Source organism: Lampris incognitus, chromosome 5 (assembly GCF_029633865.1).
Source record: "Lampris incognitus isolate fLamInc1 chromosome 5, fLamInc1.hap2, whole genome shotgun sequence".
NCBI lineage: Eukaryota > Metazoa > Chordata > Actinopteri > Lampriformes > Lampridae > Lampris > Lampris incognitus.
The window spans coordinates 1782267-1793308 of record NC_079215.1 but is presented as its reverse complement, the minus strand read 5'-3'; the positions used below and the strand labels follow the sequence as shown (position 1 = coordinate 1793308).

The following is an 11042-nucleotide window of genomic DNA, read 5'->3' as shown; positions in this document are numbered from 1 at the left end:
CCACGCAGTCCGTCCACTCGGGATGTCGATGCACCCCAGTTGAAACCTCCCCCCACGGGAGCAGAAACGAGACTAATGTAGGACAGTGAACCCATACTGTGGGAGCCATCTGGTCTCGTCTTGTAAGCACTTAATTGGTCCACTAGGTGTCACTCTAATCGCTATGCGCTCACAGCAATACAGGTGGGGACGTTCATGCAGGTGACAGGTGTTGCTTGACGGAGGGGAGCAGTTTCTGACCGCTTCGCTGCTGCTGCAGGCCACGCTAGGCTGGCAAGCCATACAAGTGTGAGTTTGGAATACTGGACTGTTTATGGATGTATGACGTTTCATGGATTATGGACTGAAACATCGTGGCGGGTAATAAATATCATAACGTTTTAACTTAAACACGTCTGAACTTGATTTCATAGACACACGTAACGCGAAGTGGCTACAAGGGCGTCAAGCAGGTGCCTGCCTAGCAACCCCTCAGGGGCGTTAAGTGTAGGCTTAGTCTCTACACATACTACTAGTAGAGTAAAACATTACATATACTACAGTGTGCATTAATCATATTTTACAGGTCTTTACATATGTCTCTCTCCATTCTCCAACAGTTTAGCCTGTTCCCATCCAGAGGAGAGAAGCCATGACGGTGATCCAGAGACATCGTGACAGCGTCATAGTTTGCCCCCCACCAGATGTGACATTTGTCGTAGTCACAGGGGCAGCCGAGGTAGTCACAGGGGCAGTCGAGGTAGTCACAGGGGCAGCCGAGGAGGTCACAGCGGTTTTGGCTTGTCCCACGCATGTCCTCGCATTTCCAGCTTTGTCCACAATCAGCAGCTCTACATTCTGCAAACAACAGGAAGCAGTGTAGGTTGCAAGGAGGATAGTCTCATTTCCTGTGCCGACTGCCGTGCTTGTGTTTAAAGTGCCATTCCCTTTGCGGAGGGTGACCCTTTCAATTCCCGTGCCGTTGATGCCATCAGTCAAATTAGCGACAAATGTCCACACGGCTGAGCCACATCGGGATGAAGAGGAGGGACAAGTTCCTGATGTAGAGACTACGTTGCACACCGGGCGTGTGACATCTTTCACCTGGAGGGAGAGAGTAGAGTAAGGGGATAGGCCATTCCACAGATCACACAAGGAAAATGGAAGGAAAGTAAATGAAATGCTGGCACCTGAATTAGGGCTTAAAAATATATCATTTCAGAATCCACATCACAATATACACACGTGTGCAATAGTCACATTGCAAAGGAAGCAGTATCAGGCAAAATGGGCCCATCAGTCGTGTTAGGCTTGGACTCTCACTGCTTGCTAGAAAATGAACTCTAGCAAGGTCTGCTCCACCCCCCCCCCTTTTCTTCCCAATTGTACTTGGCCAATTACCCCACACTTCTGAGCCTTCCCGGTCACTGCCCCACCCCCTCTGCTAATCTGGGGAGGGCTGCAAAGGTCTGCTTTTTTATAACTACTCTCAATGAAAAATATTCTAGCACATATGACAAATCATGTATTTTGGTGACTTCTTGGACAACGGCCTTATGTCCTCCTCTAAAATCACCCCAATCATTACCAGTGACAACATTTTTCCAAATGGGGCTTTGAAAGTTTAAAGCTGCAAACATCTGATGAAATTATGTAAGTTCTTTTTATTGCAATACATATTACAAATAAAACAAAAATATCGCAATGTTGAATTTTTGCAATATCATTCAGCCCTATACATAACCCAGCCACAGGGCATGCACAAGCCAGTGCATTCTTAGTGCCAGTCCCAAGCCCGGATAAATGGGGAGGGTTGTGTCAGGAAGGTCACCCGAGGAAAAACCTTTGCGAAATTAAATATGTGGATCATAAATTAGATTTCCATACGGGATTGGTCCGAGACCCACATTAGCAACAACCACCACCAGTACTGTTGGAATGGGAGGAGTAATGGGGTAGGGGTACTTCTGAGGGAGTATGTCAAGAGCGTGCTGGAGGTGAAGAGAGTGTCAGACAGAGTGATGAGTATGAAGCTGGAAATCAAAGGTGTATTGCTGAATGTTATCAGCGCATATGCCCCGCAAGTTGGGTGTGAGATGGAGGAGAAAGAAGAATTCTGGAGTGAGTTGGACGACATGGTGGAGAGGGTACCCAAGGAGGAGAGGGTGGTGACTGGAGCAGACTTACATGGGTATGTTGGTGAAGGGAACAGAGGTGATGAGGAGGTGATGGGTAGGTATGGAGTCAACAAGAAAAATGTGGAAGGACAGATGGTGGTAGATTTTGCGAAGAGGATGGAAATGGCTGTGGTGAATACATATTTCAAGAAGAGGGAGGAACACAGGGTGACGTACAAGAGTGGAGGAAGGTGCACACAGTTGGACTTTATCTTACACAGGAAGTGCAATCTGAAAGAGATTGGAGACTGCAAGGTGGTGACAGGAACGTAGCCAAGCAGCATCGGATGATGTTCTGTAGGATGATTTTGGAGATCAAGAAGAGGAAGAGAGTGGAGGCAGAGCCAAGGATCAAATGGTGGAAGTTAAAGGAGGAAGACTTGTGTGGAGCTCAGGCAGGAGTTAAGACAGGCACCGTCTAACATGTTTGATGCACTTTAGTGAGTTTTGGTGAATTTTATGAGAGTTACTGAGCTTCCACTGTTTTTGGTAAAATACGGTGTGTACTGTGATGGCCTGGCGGCCTGTGCAGGGTGTCTCCCCGCCTGCTACCCAATAACTGCTGGGATAGGCTCCAGCATCCCCGCCACCCTGAGAGCAGGACAAGCGTTTTGGATAATGGATGGATGGATGGATGGGTGTTTCGCCAGGGGGACATACTGCATGGGAGGGTCACGCTATTCCCCCCAGTTCCCCCTCCCCCCTGAATAGACACCCTGACCGACCAGAGGAGGTGGTAGTGCAGCGACCACGACACATACCCACATCCGGCTCCCCATCCGCAGACACGGTCAATTGTTTCTGTAGGGACGCCCCACCAAGCCAGAGGTAACACGAGGATTGAAACCGGCAATTCCCATGTTGGTAGGCTACAGAATAGACTGCTACGCTATCTGGATGCCCCTGTAATTTTGTGATAATGGGCTGTACAAATAAAATTATTTGTTTAACACTATCTTTAACACAATCTTGGAAAGTGAGAGGATGCCTGAGGAGTGGAGAAGAAGCATACTGGTACCGATTTTCAAGAACAAGGGTGATGTGCAGAACTGTAGCAACTACAGAGGTATAAAGTTGATCAGCCACAGCATGAAGATTTGGGAAAGAGTAATAGAAGCTAGGTTAAGAGGAGTAGAGGTGGTGATCAGCAGCAGCAGTATGGTTTCATGCCAGGAAAGAGCACCACAGATGTGATGTTTGCTTTGAGAATGTTGATTGAGAAGTATAGAGAAGGCCAGAAGGAGTTACATTGGGTCTTTGTAGATTTAGAGAAAGCATACGACAGGGTGCCGAGAGAGGAGGTGTGGTATTGTATGAGGAAGTCAGGAGTTGCAGAGAAGTATGTAGGAGTGGTGCAGGATATGTATGAGGGCAGTGTGATGGTGGTGAGGTGTGTGGTTGGAATGACAGATGGGTTCAAGGTGGAGGTGGGATTACATCAAGGATCGGCTCTGAGCCCTCTCTTGTTTGCAATGGTGATGGACAGGTTGACGGACGAGATCAGGCAGGAGTCTCCATGGATGATGATGTTCGCGGATGACATTGTGATCTGTAGTGAGAGTAGGGTGCAGGTGGAGGAGAGCCTGGAGAGGTGGAGGTATGCACTGGAGAGAAGAGGAATGAAAGTCAGTAGGAACAAGACGGAATACCTATGCGTGAGTGAGAGGGAGGACAGTGGAATGGCGAGGATGCAAGGAGTGGAGGTGATGAAGGCATATGAGTTTAAACACTTGGGGTCAACTGTACAAAGTAACGGGGAGTGCAGGCAGGGTGGAGTGGGTCAGGAGTGATTTGTGACACTAGGGTACCAGCAAGAGTTAAAGGGGAGGTTTACAAGATGGTAGTGAGACCAGCTATGTTGTATGGTTTGGAGACAGTGGCCCTGATGAAAAGACAGGAGGTGGAGCTGGAGGTGGCAGAGGTGAAGATGATGAGATTTTCACTGGGAGTGATGAAGAAGGACAGGATCAGGAACGAGTATATTAGAGGGACAGCTCAGGTTGGACGGTTTGGAGACAAAGCAAGAGAGACAAGATTGAGATGGTGTGGACATGTGTGGAGGAGAGATGCTGGGTATACTGGGAGAAGGATGCTGAATATGGAGCTGCCAGGGAAGAGGAGAAGAGGAAGGCCGAAGAGGAGGTTTATGGATGTGGTGAGGGAGGACATGCAGGTGGCTGGTGTGACAGAGGAAGATGCAGAGGACAGGAAGAGATGGAAACGGATGATCCACTGTGGCGCCCCCTAGCGGGAGCAGCGAGAAGTAAATGAATTCAGCCCCATACATGTTTTATTCAAAACTCTTTTATCGTGTCTGTGAATGTTCTCATTCATCCAGGTCGTCATGGTTCTCCAAAGGAGTTGAATCAAGTGCAACTGGACTTGGTATATATCCGTGAAGACGTTTCGCCTCTCATCCAAGAGGCTTCCTCAGTTCTGCCTTTCTGTCTAGACCAAGCTAGTCTGTCTAGACCAAGCTAGTCTGTCTAGACCAAGCTAGTCTGCCTGGCTGCTGATGAGACTCAGCATTTATCCTCTTGGAGTCGTTGTCAGAGCTATTGATGTCCATGGCTCTTTGTGTCCCGATGTTTACCAACGCCCGTCGCTAACAGAGCCATAGATGTGAGTGGCTCTTTTGTGCTCCGATGTTTGGCCGCACCCGTCATTATCGGAGCTATTGATTTGCATTTGTTTAGCAGCGACGGCCGTTGGGGGTGTTAGTTTCCACTTCATTCTTCAGTGGTCATGAGAGTCGTTGGAGTCGTTAGTGACGTGAAGACGTTTCGCGTCTTGGATGAGAGGCGAAACGTCTTCACGGATATATACCAAGTCCAGTTGCACTTGATTCAACTCCTTTGGAGAACTCTTTTATCCAACCTCCTTTTTTTAACCCCATCCTGTCCTTCTTCAAACCTATTTGGAGAATACCTTGGAGTCCACAAAGAGTCTGCGGATGGCATAGTTGGAGTCACCTCCAGCCTGATTTTTTGCCTCAATGGTAAGGGTCACAACTGTTCCGGATGCTGCAGTGGACGGAGCCGTCAATGTTATAGTGCCGTTGGCTTTGCCTTCCGCTATGGAGACGGTGGTGGGCATAGTGGAGCCGTAGTTTTGATCATTGGTGGCCTGAATCGTGAATATCCCACTTGCAGTGTCATTGACGATTCCATCAGCAGTAATCGTGACAGTGAAAGTGACATAGATGGTGGAGCCTGGCTCTATTGTTGTGCTGTTGTCTTGGACCTGAAAATGAAAAACAGCAAGGAATGATAGAAGAGGAGGAGAAAGGAGAAGAAGAGACAAAACCCGTTATTAGCTGAGTTACATACAACGGTGACTTGCTGCATTCAAGAAGAAGAATAAGTGTGAAGAAAGGTAACTCAAAGACAAGAGGTGAACACAAAAAAAGAGAGAGAGAGCGAGAGAGAGAAAGCGAGAGAGAGAGAGAGAGAGAGAGAGAGAGAGAGAGAGAGAGAGAGAGAGAGCGAGAGAGAGAGAGAGAGAGAGAGAGAGAGAGAGAGAGAGAGAGAGAGAGAGAGAGAGAGAGAGAGATTGTGGTTATCTCTCTTCTAGCCGGGGTGGACTAAGCCTGAAGGCCTCCTCGGCTGGATGCAGCGAGTGAGGTGTTTGGGGTAAAGGGAAGAGTGGCAATACCCACATTGTACTTTGAGGCTGAGTTGAAGGGAGAAGGAAGTCTTGAGGATTGGTAAAAAGAAAAGAGCTTGTCAACCTAAATCTATGTAAACCTTTATCTGTATTATACATCGTATTAACTGGGGACTTATTAACTATAGTAGTGTTCCCACCATTAGCCTGGGTTTAAGAATAGAGGACGAATGACGAGTTGTATCTCATAACACGTGAACATAAGATTCCTGGTTGTTGGAAAACACATATTGACAACAATGTTAACCTAACTGAAAATGATACTTTGGATTTACTGACATCAGGTGTTATGATTTACTCACCAATAATGATACCGATGCATGGATATTACCTTGTTCTGTGTCTCCCATGGTCAGAGATCTGACTGCTAGACCCATTGAGTGGGAACCAAAATAAACAGCAGCAAACAGGGAAAGCTAGCAAAAGCATTTTAGGCCATAATAAAACAAGCAAACAAACAGTCACAGATGGTTTTGTGTATGTGCAATCAGTACTGATGAGTTATGTAGTCGACTAAAGCAATAAAGTCCTCACTGTGTACTACGTTGACGGAGAAGTCGACGTCCTGCCCAGAGTCTTTCCCACAACACCTGCACATACCACAATGCATTGCACGTACGCCTCTCGACCGACATCCATAAAAATCCTGCGTTAGTGTTGTGAGACTTCATTTCCACCACTGGAAATGCAGCTTAGTTGAGAGAATGAGGATGTGTTTCTTTAAACATAGTCTTTACAATAGATTAGAGTATTAGAAACCACACTGGGCTTTAGTTTTTCTGGCCGCCAACTGACGTCACGATGTGTCACTTAGTGGCCGGAAAAACTCAGTTTCACTGCCTCCAGAGATGGAGGGTACATCTCAAGTCTCCTAATTGCATCCATGTTTCCCTTACTTGCATCTTTTCCTTGCATCTAATGCTGCTTCATTCCATTCAAAGCCAGAGGTCAAAGGCAGGGCATCGAAAACAGTTGCATATTCCTTCGGAGGTACTGGTATTTGAAATTTCAATAAAAATTCAGAATAATTCAGCAAGTGACCTTCTGAGTTGAGCAGTTGACCCACCAACCTAATATTATTGTTAAACCAGTTTTCAGGGGTGTCCCGGTGGCTCACCGCCGGTAGGCTGAGTCCTCACCCAGTTAATCTTAAATGTATCGTTTAATGGTGTACAATCCCAACAGTTTAATCCTCCACAAGTTACACATTTTTTGCAAAATGTGCCTTGTTCTTCCATAGAAAATTAAACCAAAGGTTAAGTGTTTTTTACAGTTGCCTTCTCAACAGATAGGGAGAGAGGAACACAGGTTAGTCTTGCAGTGCCTTCAGCTTTTGAGAGAAGACATCTCCCTCTTAATGACAAATCTCTTTGTAACCACGTTACAAATGTTCCTTGTCTTTTCAATGATAGGCTCAAAATTCAAAGAACGTCTTACAGATTCATCTTTTGTGATATTTACACCCAAATATGTAACTTGATTCTTAACTGCAATACCACATATAGATTACATTTCACTTGTCTTGATAGGCATTAATTCACATTTGTTCACATTATAGTTGTGTGATCGGTGAATGGAGTGGAGTTAATAGTAACAGACAATTTCCCATCAGCCAGGCATCTAGAAATTAGCCAAAAAACCAAAAAAAAAATCTATCCTTGACTGTCGCAAGAGGTCTTTATTACACCACGTGTATTGATGGTCTTGAGGAAAAATTTCTCTCCAAATATCTACTATGTCAATTTTTTCCATAAAACGTTTTAAATATGAGTTAGAAGGTCCAGAATTCCTAGGTGGTCCATCGTATTGTCCAGTTACATTAAGTAAAGCCCAAGGGCAGGGCACTTTCTTGTTCTCTTCCAGGTTTTCAAAAAACTTGTTATTCTCTACATGAGATGTATCCATATATGTTGATTATGAAGACTTATCTGGTTTAGAGAGATTAACATTAAGCAAAAGTGACCCAAAGTGTCCTTTTCACAACCTAAAATATGCCCAGCAAATCTATTCTTTAACATAGCTACCCCAGCTGAATGTGCCGATCAATGGGCTAACCATACATCATTTCGCCATTGCGATCTCCAGAAGTTAGTTCCTTTGTCAGTTGAGTGGCGTTCTTGAAAAAAAGCAAAAATCAAATTTGAGTTTTTTTGCAAACAGGACCAAAGCTTTACGTTGGACATTTTTAAGACCGCTGGCATTGACGGATATTAGAGACAAAGACATATGTGGCATTTAAACACAGAACAAAATCCTATACCAGACAACTAGTTATTTTCTTAACTAGAATGAAAAGGTAAATACGGTGCATAACTCAGCAACAAGAATGCAAGTGCAGTAATAGTCTCATTAGGTCGTTCTGCCCCCCGCCTATGGAACTGTCCCACAAGACATTCTCAACACTGACTCTTTCAACCTTCACATCCCATCTCAACACTGACTCTCTTTCAACCTTCACATCCCATCTCAACACTGACTCTCTTTCAACCTTCACATCCCATCTCAACACTGACTCTCTTTCAACCTTCACATCCCATCTCAACACTGACTCTCTTTCAACCTTCACATCCCATCTCAACACTGACTCTCTTTCAACCTTCACATCCCATCTCAACACTGACTCTCTTTCAACCTTCGCATCCCATCTCAACACTGACTCTCGTTCAACCTTCACACCCATCTCAACACTGACTCTCTTTCAACCTTCACATCCCATCTCAACACTGACTCTCTTTCAACCTTCGCATCCCATCGCAACACTGACTCTCTTTCAACCTTCCCATCCCATCTCAACACTGACTCTCTTTCAACCTTCACATCCCATCTCAACACTGACTCTCTTTCAACCTTCACATCCCATCTCAACACTGACTCTCTTTCAACCTTCGCATCCCATCTCAACACTGACTCTCTTTCAACCTTCGCATCCCATCTCAACACTGACTCTCTTTCAACCTTCACATCCCATCTCAACACTGACTCTCTTTCAACCTTCACATCCCATCTCAACACTGACTCTCTTTCAACCTTCACATCCCATCTCAACACTGACTCTCTTTCAACCTTCACATCCCATCTCAACACTGACTCTCTTTCAACCTTCACATCCCATCTCAACACTGACTCTCTTTCAACCTTCACATCCCATCTCAACACTGACTCTCTTTCAACCTTCGCATCCCATCTCAACACTGACTCTCGTTCAACCTTCACACCCATCTCAACACTGACTCTCTTTCAACCTTCACATCCCATCTCAACACTGACTCTCTTTCAACCTTCGCATCCCATCGCAACACTGACTCTCTTTCAACCTTCCCATCCCATCTCAACACTGACTCTCTTTCAACCTTCACATCCCATCTCAACACTGACTCTCTTTCAACCTTCACATCCCATCTCAACACTGACTCTCTTTCAACCTTCGCATCCCATCTCAACACTGACTCTCTTTCAACCTTCGCATCCCATCTCAACACTGACTCTCTTTCAACCTTCACATCCCATCTCAACACTGACTCTCTTTCAACCTTCACATCCCATCTCAACACTGACTCTCTTTCAACCTTCGCATCCCATCTCAACACTGACTCTCTTTCAACCTTCACATCCCATCTCAACACTGACTCTCTTTCAACCTTCACATCCCATCTCAACACTGACTCTCTTTCAACCTTCACATCCCATCTCAACACTGACTCTCTTTCAACCTTCACATCCCATCTCAACACTGACTCTCTTTCAACCTTCGCATCCCATCTCAACACTGACTCTCTTTCAACCTTCACATCCCATCTCAACACTGACTCTCTTTCAACCTTCACATCCCATCTCAACACTGACTCTCTTTCAACCTTCACATCCCATCTCAACACTGACTCTCTTTCAACCTTCACATCCCATCTCAACACTGACTCTCTTTCAACCTTCACATCCCATCTCAACACTGACTCTCTTTCAACCTTCGCATCCCATCTCAACACTGACTCTCTTTCAACCTTCACATCCCATCTCAACACTGACTCTCTTTCAACCTTCACATCCCATCTCAACACTGACTCTCTTTCAACCTTCCCATCCTTGCTCAAAAGGCACCTTTTCAAACCGGCATATTCAGTCTGATCCACGCTTCACTGAGTTTTGTGTAGATGACGATTTTATACTTATCTGTTGTGTTAACTTTTTATCGTCTACCCTGCTGTGTTTTGATTTTATGCTGTCTGATACAGTGCTGCTGGTTTTTTACTGTCTTCTGTAAGGTGTCCTTTGCTGCTCTGAAAGGCGCCCATGAATAAAATGTATTATTATTATTATTACTATTATTATTATTATATTACAAGCATTTAAATATCACCCAATCCGTTATCCTGCTTAACTTATTGACGTAACTATACTTCAGACTGTGAGAAATGTAAACATTCCTTAAGACTGACTAAAGGCGTCAAGTATACAAGTCCAAAAGAACAAAATAAAACGAGTTCTAAACTCAGCCCATCTAGTAGTGGAGGAACAGCGTATCAGCACTTGTACACTCAAAGAATGGGTTTAAAACCGTTTAATGAACCGCAGTAGTAGTCACACAACCTTTCCCATTTTAAAAAGAGGTAATTCAGTGCTTTCTTAAAAAAAACACCACACAACAAAGCGGTCAAAGGTTTTACCTGTTACAGCCTGAGACCCCAGAAACACAAGTTGACTTGATTAAACGTCTTTCACTGTGATTCCTTCACCTTCAGTAATAGCAAAGGAGCATCAAAAGTCAGCCTCCCCCCCCCCTCCTTGCTTTGTCGACTAAAGGCCAGTTTACTCCTGGCACCTTTGGTGTCTTGTGGGAGATCTTCGAAGAGCCTTATCTGTTGTTGTTTCAGCAGAGCACATGTCCTGGCATCTCTCCGGAACTTGTCCCTGTGGGTGTGAGATGTAAATTGCACAATATGCGTCGGGGGGATCGTGCGTCTCCAGACCAGGGACCAAGCCTGTGAGCGATGTCCACCGAGGAGACGAGCTGGTCTGCAAAATCAGGTGACGCTTTGCTGAACAGGGCGGTGATGATCTTCTCTCCGGATATCAGCGACCCTTAAATTCCATCTCCTTTTGTATGCATCAAGTTCGTTGCATCTGTCACGAAGCTCACGATTCTCCTTCTCCAGCTTCTCCACCTTGCTCTGGAGAGAACCAACTTGATCTGTGACATCTTCCATCCGTTTGTCCGTGACATCC

General features: G+C 45.3%; 1 protein-coding gene across 1 annotated transcript in view; it reads right to left on the bottom strand.

Annotated features, from left to right (window-relative positions):
- Window positions 1–600: 600 nt before the first annotated feature.
- The window catches only part of LOC130112316 (von Willebrand factor A domain-containing protein 7-like), a 56883-nt gene continuing 46441 nt past the window's right edge, over window positions 601–11042 (bottom strand). The window contains exons 16-17 of the mRNA XM_056279646.1: window positions 5085–5399; window positions 601–1083 (exon numbers count right to left, since the gene is read on the bottom strand). Of these exons, the coding sequence (XP_056135621.1) occupies window positions 601–1083; window positions 5085–5399 (798 nt within the window). The remainder of the gene's footprint in view (window positions 1084–5084; window positions 5400–11042) is intronic.